This window comes from Gallus gallus, chromosome 7, assembly GCF_016699485.2.
Source record: "Gallus gallus isolate bGalGal1 chromosome 7, bGalGal1.mat.broiler.GRCg7b, whole genome shotgun sequence".
Classification (NCBI taxonomy): domain Eukaryota; kingdom Metazoa; phylum Chordata; class Aves; order Galliformes; family Phasianidae; genus Gallus; species Gallus gallus.
In genome coordinates, this window is record NC_052538.1 from 14846326 (window position 1) to 14859457 (window position 13132).

Genomic DNA, 13132 nt, shown 5'->3' on the forward strand with positions numbered 1-13132 from the left:
GTAACTTAAAAAAAAAAAACAACACAACAAATACTCTCTTTAAAATAGTAAAATTATTTTCTGGAACAGATGTCTCTTTGATTTCTGTGTTTATGTTAAATCTTACAGATCTTATTTAAAAAAACCTCACATAACGCTATTTGCAAGGAAGAACTAATTTCACTAACTGTGAACATCCAATACACTTTGTAGATTCCAGGCTATGATGGTAACATGGTTGGTTTGTTTTGTTTTTTAAGTTCCTGAGATACTGCCAGAGAAGCCCAAAGAGGTCAAAATAACATCTATGGCAAGGAGAGAAGAGATACATGAAGAAAAAATGGAAATATATGAAAAGCCCAAAAAAGTTTATGAAGAATGGGAAGAAGATTATGGAGAAGACCATGATTATTATTTCAAAGAAGAAGGTTATGATGAAGGGGAAGAGGAATGGGAAGAAACTTACGATAAAAGAGAGGTGGCTTATGAAGAAGAACAAATCATTCATGAAGAAGGTATAAAAGAATTAGAATTGTTTTACCACTTGAATCTAATCGTGCTGCCAAGTTGTAACTAGTAGTTGATAATATGAGGACCATGGTATGGCAAGTTGTAGATGCAAATGGAAAATGCTACACTATAACAGCAAACTTTGCGGATTGGGCCATCTCTAAAATATAATATGAATTATAAATTTGTAATTTGTTTTATTTTTAGTTGTTTGGGATATTTCTGCTATCATTTTCACACATTCATGCATTCTAGATAAACTTGATTTAGATTAATGTTTCAGACATCAATTTTTTATGCTAATGGCTGGATAATTTTGCAATTCCTTGTATGCTTCAGCTTGTATGCTGTTTAAGATAGTAGTGTGCCTCTATGACCGGAATGTGATTTTAATGGAAAAACATGGAAATGAGCAAAAAAATGTACTGCAACAGTTCAATCTTCAAAACTGTGTGTGTGTATGTTTCAACTTCATAATCTTATAATGATGTAACTATTACTTTTGTGAGCCTTTAGAAAATATAATTTTCATCATTAGGAAATGTTTTTATTTTTAAAGTGGTGGAAGTTCCTAAGAAGCCTGTGCCTGAGCGAAAGCCTCCAGCAATTACAGCTGAAAAGAAAGAAAAGAAAGAAGTTACAGTTCATAAAGGTATGTCATACTTGCAAAAGTAACAGCAGTGTTCATATTTACCTCTCTCATACTGCTCCTTCAAGCTGTACTGCAATGGCTATTCACATTTCCTTGAATAGGAGAGAATGATCTTGTTGAACAGTGACATGACCAAGGGCCATGGCAACCTTTCTGTTCACTCACTTCAGATATTCCTGCAGAGAGAGAATATGACAAAATGATTGAAGCAAAACCAGAACTGTTAGTAAAATCAAGCTATGCTTCAGTTATCTTTCCCTCTTACAATATATTAGCCTTGGACCTAAGTGATGTTTTTGAGCCAGTGAAAGCTGTAGTTCTGAGAACTGTTCATATAGATCAATGCATATCTCTTGGGGGAAGGTGGGCCATATTGCCTATTTCATGAATGCCTTTACCACCATTGTTCAATGGCAGTGAACAGTGTGCTGAATAATGCATTGAATGCTCACATCTTAAACAGGAAAAGTTAGTTCTAGTTATATCTGAAAAATAATTTTGCAAGATAACAAAAATGATGAGTATATTTGTATTGCTTACAGTTGTCAAGAAACCTGTTGATGAAAAAGTTGAGATTACCACTCAGAGGGTTGCAGAGGAAAAACTCAAACAGGCTGAGGGTAACTACTGCTTAATTACCTTAATGTTTTATATACGTGCAAGTAGCAGCTATTGTTACTTAGCTAATATGCATATGCTTGTTTGGTGACAACAACCCCAGATAACCCTACAGGCTTGGGGAGGAGTGGCTGGAAAGCTGCCTGACAGAATGGGATCTTGGTGTTCTGATGGACAGTTGGCTGAATGTGAGCCAGCAGTGTGCCCAGGTGGCCAAGAAGGCCAATGGCATCCTGGCTTGTATCAGGAATGGTGTGGTGAGCAGGACTAGGGAAGTAATCCTGCTCCTGTACCCAGTACTGATGAGGCCCCACCTCGAGTACTGTGTTCAGTTTTGGGCACCTCAGTACAGAAAGGACATGAAGGTGCTGGAGCAGGTCCAAAGAAGGGCAACAAGGCTTGTGAAAGGCTTGGAGAATATGCCCTACAAGGAGAGACTGGAGGAATTGGGGCTGTTTAGTCTGGGGAAGAGGAGGCTGAGGGGAGACCTTATTGCTATCTTCCAATCCCTGAAAGGTGATTGCAGTGAGAGTGGGGTTGGTCTCTTGTCACTGGTGACAGGTGACAGAACAAGGGGAAATGATCTCACTTTGTGCCAGGGAAGGTTTAGGTTGGATATCAGGAAAATCTTCTTTACAGAAAGGGTTGATAAGCACTGGAACGGGCTCCCCAGGGAGGTGGTTGACTCACCATCCCTGGATGTGTTTAAAAACCATTTGGATGTGGTGCTCAGGAACATGATTTAGCAGAGGGTTGTTAGAGTTAGGGTAGTATGGTTAGTTTGCAGTTGGACTTGATGATCTTTAAGGTCTTTTCTGACCTGAGCAATTCTATGATTCTATTATTCATTTCACATGGATCTGACTAATTTGTCAGTCTTTGAAACAGCTGTAATAATGGCTTCTGCAGTATTTTGTAAAAGGAAGAAAAAAAGCTTTTTAGATGAAAATAGGGAATATAGATGTTGGCAATGGATGCTTTAAAATAGGAAGTGTAGAATTGCATCAAGCGACAAAAAATGTTTCACTTTAAGCTCAAGATGTGAAATCTCCATTTTCCTCAGATTTCCACCTTGACTTAGTTATAAGTTTGTAATTAAGAAGCATCTTTATTCTCTTGGTAAGCAGTCTTCTCATATAGCATTTACCATTCTGCACCAGGAGTTCATTGGCTAGAATTCAAAATATGTCAGGACAATGACTATCTGCATACTAAACATCCCGAGTTACTCAGCCCCTTTAGAAGGCAGCAAATTAAAAGAAGCAAGCACTTTCTTTTTCTTGCTTTACATGGTTCTGAAGAGCCTGGCTTAGCTGCTGAGCTAGATTATGTTTTTTGTGTTTCCAACATTATTCCTAAAAAGCTGTAGATTTGTTTTATTCTAAAAAAAAATTTGTTATCTAAATACACGTCTGATTAACTAAATTTAATGCTAACAGTTACCAAGAAAATCCCATCAGCAAAACCTACACCAATGATCATCGAGGAAAAAGTTATGAAAAAGGAAGGTAAAGATCAGCGCCTTTCAATTGTACTTTACAATTTTTCCAGTACCTTGTGAATTCTTGTGTCTCTTGTGAACATAAAGAACTGTGCATGTACCTGGATCTGTTGTACTGATTATGCTGTGACTACTTTCACTGTGTAAAATGTATGTCTACCATGATTTTGCCTGTCATAAAGTATGTTTTCCTCATGTTTGTGGCTGTCTTTGTGTTTTGTATTTAAACAGTCTGTCAGACAGTGTACTGTGATTTAGTTTTCTCTTTTATCTGTTCTGCCTGTTGGCCCATGCTTACATGACAATGCCTCAGTGCCCTAACACTTCTTTGAAGAAATGCCTTTGAAGTCATTGTGATACACTAATTGCAGAAGTCTGAGCATGAGTTTATTTTAAATTCTGGTGTTAAGAGTACCTGTATCTTTAGATCCTAACATAGTAAATTTTACATCTGTTCTTGTTCTGTGTTCAATATTTTAGAATGTCATTACTGACTGTCTAAATATGTCTAAGATGTTAGCATACAATACAGATACAGATTTCATAAAAATTCACATGCTCTCTACCACTGCTGTGGATCTATAATATAAAATACTAAAACAAAATCCTATCTTTAAAGTACCGACAGTAGAAAGATGGACTATTTCAGAAGAAAAGATGTCGGTTTCTGTCCACAGAGAAGAAGAGTACTCATATGTCACAGGTATGTAAAAAGAAACAAAACAAACAAACAAAAATTGTAAAACCAAATTAAAGAACAAACAAATAGTAATTTAAAAAAACCCACACCCAAAACAAACAAACAAAAAAATCAGTACTTTCTGTCCTGCTATATTTCCTTTAAATCAATTTTTGTTTCAAATTACATATTTAGACATATTTATGTTTCGAGATGCATTGCTTCTTTTTGTTCATTGTGTTATGTAGCCTCAGTTTTCTTTAGATTAACAGATTTAACATCTAAGCTATTTTTTTCTAAACATTGTTTAAATGCTTCTCTTTGAAGAGCCAACAGAGCATGAGAAAACAGTTGAAGAAAGATTCTTTGAAGCTGTTTACCCCATTGAAGGTAGATTGCTTAAGAATGAGACACTAATCAATATTTAAGATTTTTTAAACTATTTGAATCTTAAAACTGCACATTCAATTGATTTTTCTGGACAACATTAGCATATATTGTCAATGGACCTTTGTGTACTGAACATATATCTTAAAAGTATTTCACATTTACTACAGACATTGGGATTTCACATCTCCATATTTAATATCTTTCAAATTCCTGTTGCAGCACATAAGGAAGTTGAAGAGGAGGAAGAACGAGAGGTCATTTCTGAAGAACTGGAAACTCACCATGTTGAAGGTGAATTAAATCTTTGCATCATCTGCCTAAATTTCTTTTTTAATTTCACATTATTTGTCTGTACCACTCTATACCAAAGAACAGCATATCAGACCTCAGATCTTTCCATTTCTCTATGACTCTACCCTCAAACATCATCTCCTACTACATTTCCAAATCTACTTCGTAATCACTACTTTAATTAAATCTTTGATTTTTTTTTTTGAAAATTTGAGCGTATTTACCTGTCTGAAAAACAGCATATTTTTTATCATGCTGTGTTTGCTTACACAGCATGTTGAAAACAGCCTACAGCAATGTACTATATCTCTTTCCATCTTCTAAATGTTCACCACATATCTCTTTAAAGTGCCTGAGATACCAAAGAGGCATGTCCCTGAAGAAAGAAAGCCTGTTCCTGTCCCAAAAGAAGCTCCACCTGCTAAAGGTACTTCTTCTACCCAAGTTTAAAAAAAAAAACCGAATAATCTTACTATCTTTCAGTATATTTTTGTAAGCTGTCTTGAATGTTTTTATGAATATGCTATCTATGTGCCTTTCATTTTGCATTATCTTCTTTCTTTGCCATGTGCTGTACCAAGTTTACAGTGCTTGAATGTGTCTCAGTGTTGGCTTTTCTCTTTCTTAATAATCTTTTTTGTTTCTTGTGTTTGCTTTGGCTGTGTGTTTTTTGCAGGTAAGAGTAGGATATTTTTTCTTCAATAGAGTGCCAGAAAAAAAAGTGATAGCACATAAATGTTGATACTGGAATTTTATGTTGTATTTTAGTGTCTTTCCTAAATAGTCTGCATTATGTCCAAAGGCTTGTACAATGTACTGTGCTGCAGTGTTTAACTACTTGCCCAGACATTGTGTGCTGTAAAACACTCTTGAAATCTGAAAAAGTGCTGTGAAAACTAAAGCTCTCTCTCTTTGGCAATGCTTTCCAAGTGCCTGAGGTCCCTAAGAAACCTGTTCCAGAAAGGAAAGTTGCTGTTGCTAAGAAGGAGGTGTCTCCCCCAGTAAAAGGTACAGCATCTTTTGAAAGTAAACTTTAACCAGTCTTGTACTGTTGTTTCATTCTAGCTACTACTCAATTTTGAATATAAGCATATGTAGTATATGTGTATTGTATGTCTGTTCTCATCTAAGACAACTCAGAAGCCTTGACAAGAATCCTTAAACACATTTTAATGTCTTTAAAGTGCCTGAAGTGCCTAAAAAACCTCCACCTGAAGAAAAAGTACACATTCCAGTTCCCAAAGCAGAACCTCCACCTGTCAAAGGTATATTTAGTGATGGAATGTACCTCTCAAATATCTTTTTTTTTTACTGTTTTTTGTTGGTTTTAGTTTATATGTAAGTACATTTGCCAGATTGTTTTTTTGTTGTTTGGGTTTTTTTAAATGTATAATTGTTTGTGCACGTGTAACACTTTTTAAGGCCAGGTAACATACTCAAATAGCTCTCTCAAGTTACGAAATTGATCTCAAAGCACTTTAGAGGCTTCCAGTGTCTGATTAGATAAACGTTTTTTTTCAACTATATGTTAGTCTTAGATTTTTCTGTGTTAAGTGTAATATTTATGTGATATCTGGTGTGTTGATATTCTTACGAATGGATGCATTCGTAAAATACTTGAATAGATCTTTGAAATACAGAATTGTTTTGTTTCATGTTTTTTAAGTGCCAGAGGAGCCTAAAAGAGCTCCCCCAGAGAAAAAAGTTGCTGTTCCAAAAAGAGAAGCAGCTCCACCACCTAAAGGTATACTTAAATCAAATATCTTAAGCGTTTTGTTTGATCTTTGTTCTTTATTGTTAGGTGAATCTGGGTTTAGTTGTGCTTCAGTAATACTAGTTATGTGTATTTTGTGTCAGTTTTGTTGATAATTGTGCTTTAGATGTAGTCTTGAGACACTTGTAATTCTGTTTATTTAATATTGTTTAATTAATATCTCTGAAGCACCAGAAGTACCTAAGAAACCAGTTCCAGAAGAAAAATTGCCTCAGATTCCTAAAGTAGAAGAGGCTCCACCTGCAAAAGGTATTGTCTTGTAGTCTTCAGAACATAAACATTTCCCTCAATTTAGTCAGTTGTGGTTTGTAAACAAAACGTCTGTGTGATCTTCTTTTTGAACAATATATTTCTGTTTTGTGTTGCTTTTGCAAGTTTTGCAATTTCTAGATCCTAAAATTAAATGCTTTTTTTTAAAAGTGCCTGCAGTTCCTAAGAAACCTGTCCCTAAAGAAAAGGTACCTCCTGCTGTTCCTAAAAAAGTTGAAGCTCCTCCAGCTAAAGGTATGCTTTCCAGTAGAATAGATGAAATGCTGTTTCTTAGCTTCTATATGTATGTTCTGTCTTGTCATTGATTTGTGCTTCCTTTATGAATTCCACGGTACTGCTATAGTGACAGTAAAACAATGGATATCTTTTTGTGTGTTGTTACTTACAAAAATGTGAATGTTAAGTGTTGAATCTCTGTTGTGTTATTTGTTCAAGACCCTTAAGCAATTCTTTGGAAACTTAGTTATTTGCATTTTGGAAGATGGCTTTCACACTGGCATTAGAAAATCATCCATTTAATATTATTATCTTTCAAAGTACCCGAAGTGCAGAAGAGAGCAACTTTTGAAGAAAGAATGCTTATTACAGAAGAAAGAATATCTATTGCTGTTCCAGAAGAAATCCCATCACCTGAAGGTAGATTGTTAACAAATGCCAGTGAGAAACCTGTGCTGCTTCTAGAAGTCTCTTGCCCTAAGACCAAGATCAAAATATACAAGAACTTTGTGTTAGTTATTTTGAATGAGTTTTCTGTTGGAATATTTTATAGACTTCTAGTTAATACCCTCTGAATGCCGCTTAACATCCCATAAAATGTATGGGAACACTACCACTAATCTTAGCATCAGACTTCCATGAGATTATATTAAGATGTATAGATGTATAGTGTTGAGGTTAGATACCAGCACTTAGGACCACAGCTATCCATTTCTTATACTCCCTACTTTGCTCTCTGCAGCCTTGCAGATAGCAGTACTATTTTCTCCACATGAACTCTTTTAGATCAGATTCTCATACTCAATGGAGGCTGGGATTAATTGTTTTAAGTTGATGTAATTCCAACACAGATCTGTTTCAAGAACAATGAAATCAACATTTCGACTGTTTTCTATGCCATTAATGACTTGCCTGTCAATATAATTAATACATTCTATTAAAAAAATACTAATGAGTTTTTTAAAGAAGGTATGGAAGTTATCTATCTAAAATATGAACATGCTAGTGTATACTCATATATACAGATATACTGTTAATCTTTTTCCCCTGCTAATCAGTCTTTTACCACTGAACAAGTTGATGTTTTCCGTGATTCGGTCATATTTGTAGGCATTCATGACAGGTTTTCCTTTCAATTTGTGACCTACCCTTATCTTGTATCCTTCTTACTTTCATGTAGTTGGATCAAGTAACAACATCTAATTCTTTCCCCACATCAGCTGTTGTGAGGGGGAGGTCTGGGGAGTTGAGGCATTCTGATGGGCTGACATTTGACCTGTGAAAAATATTTGAGAGAGACAGCAGTACACAATATGGTACATGGGTCACTTAGTACAGATCATAAATGTGTGCACAGCACTTTCTATACAATATGCATGTTATTATACAGAACTTTTAAGAGCTGATCTTCATCTTGTCCATCTGTAGAACCATCCATCCATCCACTAGAAATAATAAAACTAAATATTTTCTTTAAAGAACCAATAGTTGAAGAATGGTCTGAAGAGGAAACGGAGGAAGTATCTGTTTCCATTCACAGAGAAGAGGTTTCTGAAGGTATGATTACATTTCAAGAATACTAGACAACAACAAAAAGAAAGTTCTGTTTTGTATCAAAAATAGCATAAAGATCTACTCTATTTAAAAGGAAATTTTACTGCTGCACAAATATGCCTTAAGTTTCATATCTTATAAACTGTAATCCTGTTTTCAATTTGTCTTGCTTTTGAAAAGTGTAATTACTCTTGCCTTAATACAGTGAAAATGAGGTGTCTCTTTGTTTTATTTTTATTTCTAAAAATTCTCTATTAAAAATTACTCTTTCACATTGTTTCTTAGATGAAGTAAAGACCCTTCAAAATGTCATGATGTATTCCAGTTTCTTATACCATTTCACAGGAAACTGATAAAATTGTTTCCACCTACGAGTTTATCTGTGTTAACATAATCCTGTGAAGAACAGTAACGTACACTGATTGTCTCAATTTTCTTCACAAGCAACACCATGGAAAGTATTCACAAGGGATAACTTTATCCAATGAATTAATGACTTTTTTAAGTATCTGTGAAGCTTTCTTGAAGTAGACAAGTCTTAATAGTAGTGTACTAACAAGCACAGGAATGGAAAGTTCCAATCTGGCACTTCATATACCAGATTTACAAATTCACAGAAATACAAGTCTTAAGTTGTTTGGTCTTGTTCCACTGGCTTCAGAGAGAGTAGGAGTGTACCAATCTAGAATTTAAAAGACTTCAGAGATGTATTTTAGTTATGCACACTGCTTACTCTCGTCTTATAAATATTTTGTTACATACCAATGCCATAAAGACAGTAATAGATGTCAAATACTGAAATTCAAGTACTTTTATTTTACTATTTTTAAGTGACTGAAGAGGAGTCTTACTACATAGAGGAGAAGGTAACTGTGCCTAAGAGAAAGGAAGCCCCACCTCCTAAAGGTATACATTCTTTTCACTAAAAAAAAAAACAAAAACAAAAAACGATTGTTTCTGTCTCAGTGTTCCTTGTGTCATTATTCTGACTGTATGTTGCCACTACGTGTTTCTGTACATTTGTGTGTGTTTTTACATTAAGGAAACATGTGTATGCTAAAGTGATACTATTCTTCTTTGTAAAACTATGTGTTATAATCTCTTAAAGTGCCTGAGAAGCCTAGGAGAATTGCCCCTGAACCAGAAATCCCAGCTGCTCCAAAGGAAGCTCCAGCAGCTAAAGGTATAAAATGGTTCCTCATTTGGATGATGTTATATGTGCCTCTTAAAGAGGATAATGTTTATCATACTGTCTTTTTATGTTGTCATGGGTAGTGTCTGCTCTCAATGATGAATGATTGTCTCAAATTCTATCTTTTACTATGAAAAATAAGTCAGTAAATTGCTATTATTAAAAGAAATGACAATAAGTAATGTAGTAGATAATTACAAACATTACAGCTTATTCTTTCTCATCTTCCCATCTTGCTCATATTTTTAAAGTGCCTGAAGTTCACAAAAAAGCAGCTCCAAAAGAGAAAGTACCTGTCCCTGTTCCTAAGAAAGTGGAGGCTCCACCAGCAAGAGGTATATCTGTAGTTTGGTCCACTTGCAAAAAAATAATAATAATAATAATTAAAAAATCTTTTATTCCTGCATTCCTTCTTCGACATGCATGCATGTTGATAAATAAATCTCACATATTGAATTTCTTCAACTTTAAGCATGTAGTTATGTCTGCTTGTCTAAAATATGGACTATGGATTGTGTCTTGCTGAGGATATTTATATGTTCATGTTATGCCTGTTGCTGAGGTCAGTCCCATTTTCTAAAGTTGCACAATCTTTTTTAAGAACGTCCAGAAGAAGTGCCCACTGTTGAGATAGCTGTTGAAGAACCACCGTCAACCAAAGGTAAACAAAGCGAGAATAACATCATCAAACATTTTCTTGTTTGTCTTGCAGTATTTGTGTTCAGGTGTTTTACATAAAGAAGTTCTTATTCGTTAGTATCTGTAATCTCTGTCTGCATCTCCTCTTTCTTCTGACTGTTTGCCTTGTTTGCTCTATGGTTTTAAAGTAAACACTTCTGTGATGTCTCACTTTTGTTGTTGAAGTTTCCTAAGCATTTTCTTCTGCATAAAATCAGATGAAGTAGGAAAAATTCCATGTGTCCTCACATCAAATATTACAATTAAATATTCTTATTCTTTCAAAGTGACTCAAGTGCACAGACAAATTATCACAGAAGAAAAAGTTGCGGTTGCTAAAAAAGATGAGGCTCCACCCAAAAGAGGTATATCATCTTTCAAAGCTACATAAGAAAGCATTTTTATCTGAATGGTGATTTTTATTTATAACATATAATTGTATAGCACAAGCTGTTCTGTTGTTGTTTGCTGTCATTTCCGTATTTGAGTTAAAGAATTGTCAGGTCTCTGCTTTTGTGTTTTGTCATCTGATAATGTTCGTGATTAATTCAAAATCTTTTAAAACAAACAAAAACTTTAAAAATGCCAGCAGTGCCCAAGAAGACTGTGCCAGAAGAGAAAGTTCCTGTTCCTGTTTCAAGGAAAGTGGCCGCTCCACCAGCTAAAGGTATCTAAGTTCTTTTCAAAGTAGAGAAGGCTTCTAAGTGTCAGATATATGCATGCATCATACTCATCATCTGCTGGGCTAGTATTCCGTTCTCTACCATCTTGATTATAAATGAAAAGGAATTTTGTCTTCTCCCTTGCAAAAAATGCAGTAGATCATAGAAACAGTCACACGCCTGCATTCCTTGCATCTTTTAAGCTGCTAGTAACTTTATTGATTACACTGGCTGCTTAAAAGCTTTGAAGAGCTAAATGAAGCAATTTACTCAGCAAATAAATGTGAAGACATTTAGAAAAATAATATCAATGTTTTAGAACATTGTCAGTATTCAGAGTGGCAGATTTCAGACTTAGAAATGTGTTCTGCTTCCCTGATATTGTTTTTGAAATGTAATGTTGTTATGTATGCTCAATGTTTTGTGATGAAATTATGTTTCTGGAGGACCTAGAGAAATCTTTCATCTCCATCTTTGCATCTTTATCTTGTGTAATTACGCAGTTTGCTTTTTGATGTGTTTTACGCTGTATGTGAGTCTAATATTTTCTGTATTACTTTAGTAGCTTATATTTCTACTGCTACTAAAATTGTCAGGTGTTTCAAAGCATTTAATTCTAGTGAAGTCATTCTTGGAACACCTCCAAACAAATATTCTCCCAAATACTTAGTGCCTCCCTAGCCACCATGCATTAGAAATCCTGCTGGTCAATTTATCTGTGAATTTAACTGTCTTTATGTTTGTATGTTGTGTTTTTGTTGTGTTTAGTGTAAGTATCATTGATGTGAAGATATGTTCTACTTCCTTGTAATTGTTTGTCCGTTATTCTTTGTATGGAATTTGTATGGAAATGCATTATTTCTTTTAGAATTTTGTATTCTTACAACTACTGTCTTTAAAGTGCCAGAAGAGCCAAAGAAAATGATCCAAGAAGAAAGAGTCCCCATTGCTGTTCCAAAAAGAAAAGTGTCACCACCACTAGAAGGTACTCCTGCCCATGGATTAATCTGTGAACAGACTTCCCTAAAGCAATATGATAAGAGCTTAAAACCTAACATTCTGGCACATTTTTTTTATAGTTCAAGTGCTCGAACAACATCCACCTATCTTAAAAGAATCTTTGTAAAACAGTAGAGATATTTTCCCCAATTACTCTGGGTGTGAGTGGTGTCTGGAAAGAATAATCAGTTTTCTAAGAAACACTTAATGGGATATGTATTTGTACACAATATTGCACCAGAAAGCATATTAAATTAAACTCTGTCTTTAAAGTACCAACAGAAGAAGAGCACTGGGCTATGTCAGAGGAAGTGTCCGTTTCTCTTCACACAAAGGATGAGATTTCATACACAGGTATGAACAAAGAGAATCTTTGTCCAAATTTACATTTGACAGCCCAGAGAAAAAGACACCAAAATGTAATCTATTGTTCCGTGTTTAGTGATTAGTTTATCTCAAAGATGGAGCTTGTAGAATACCAAAGGAATCCCAGAACAATATTTCAATCTCAAAAAAGGCTTAAATCTTTCCTTCTGGATTATTACTATTGTAGTGAAAGCTCAAGTATTTCACTAGCCCCTCCTTTGCAAATCCTGCCATATCTTGGACTTTTGAGGGGAAACAAGGCAGCATTTTCATTAATTTATATTAACATGCTTTCCTTTTCTGAAAAGAAACTCTGTCCCTTCTTCTGTGACAATAATCTCTCACCCAAATCTGAAAGCATCAGCTTTTTTTTCTGCTCTGTTTCTCAACTGGCTAAGAAATGGGATTCTTATGCTATGGCTTAGCATAATCTCATGTATTGGACCTGCCAGGTCAAGGGTTTTAATGAAAGTCCATGGCTCTTAAAGAAAATTCATTGCCATATTACTTAGGGAAGTAATCTATTGATTTGTGGAAAATGATTCACAAGTTGGCTCACACTTAACTATTTTTGCTCCTGTTGCTGTTGACAAAATTTTACATCACTCTGAATATATCAGTATGAATTGAAAAAATAATATAACCACATCAATGTGAAGTTTAAATAATTTATTTAGTCTATTGGAGAATGGTCTGGGGACAGGCTGGTCATGAATATCGTGAGGACGATAGAAGAGGACTGTCTTTGTAATATGCCAGCTGGTTTTGGAAAATAAGGGTCAATACAAAAGGATATCAAAC

At 34.9% G+C, this 13132-nt stretch overlaps 1 protein-coding gene across 1 annotated transcript in view; it reads left to right on the forward strand.

The window, feature by feature from the left end:
- TTN (titin) overlaps nt 1-13132 on the forward strand; it is a 248995-nt gene that overhangs the window by 88303 nt on the left and 147560 nt on the right. Inside the window, exons 111-133 of the mRNA XM_046943725.1 lie at nt 240-494; nt 1049-1141; nt 1684-1761; nt 3199-3267; nt 3880-3963; nt 4267-4329; nt 4549-4620; nt 4970-5047; nt 5551-5628; nt 5805-5885; nt 6287-6364; nt 6563-6643; nt 6815-6898; nt 7202-7300; nt 8360-8437; nt 9266-9340; nt 9543-9617; nt 9878-9961; nt 10228-10287; nt 10592-10669; nt 10894-10971; nt 11868-11951; nt 12239-12319. Of these exons, the coding sequence (XP_046799681.1) occupies nt 240-494; nt 1049-1141; nt 1684-1761; nt 3199-3267; nt 3880-3963; nt 4267-4329; nt 4549-4620; nt 4970-5047; nt 5551-5628; nt 5805-5885; nt 6287-6364; nt 6563-6643; nt 6815-6898; nt 7202-7300; nt 8360-8437; nt 9266-9340; nt 9543-9617; nt 9878-9961; nt 10228-10287; nt 10592-10669; nt 10894-10971; nt 11868-11951; nt 12239-12319 (1986 nt within the window). The remainder of the gene's footprint in view (nt 1-239; nt 495-1048; nt 1142-1683; nt 1762-3198; nt 3268-3879; nt 3964-4266; nt 4330-4548; nt 4621-4969; nt 5048-5550; nt 5629-5804; nt 5886-6286; nt 6365-6562; nt 6644-6814; nt 6899-7201; nt 7301-8359; nt 8438-9265; nt 9341-9542; nt 9618-9877; nt 9962-10227; nt 10288-10591; nt 10670-10893; nt 10972-11867; nt 11952-12238; nt 12320-13132) is intronic.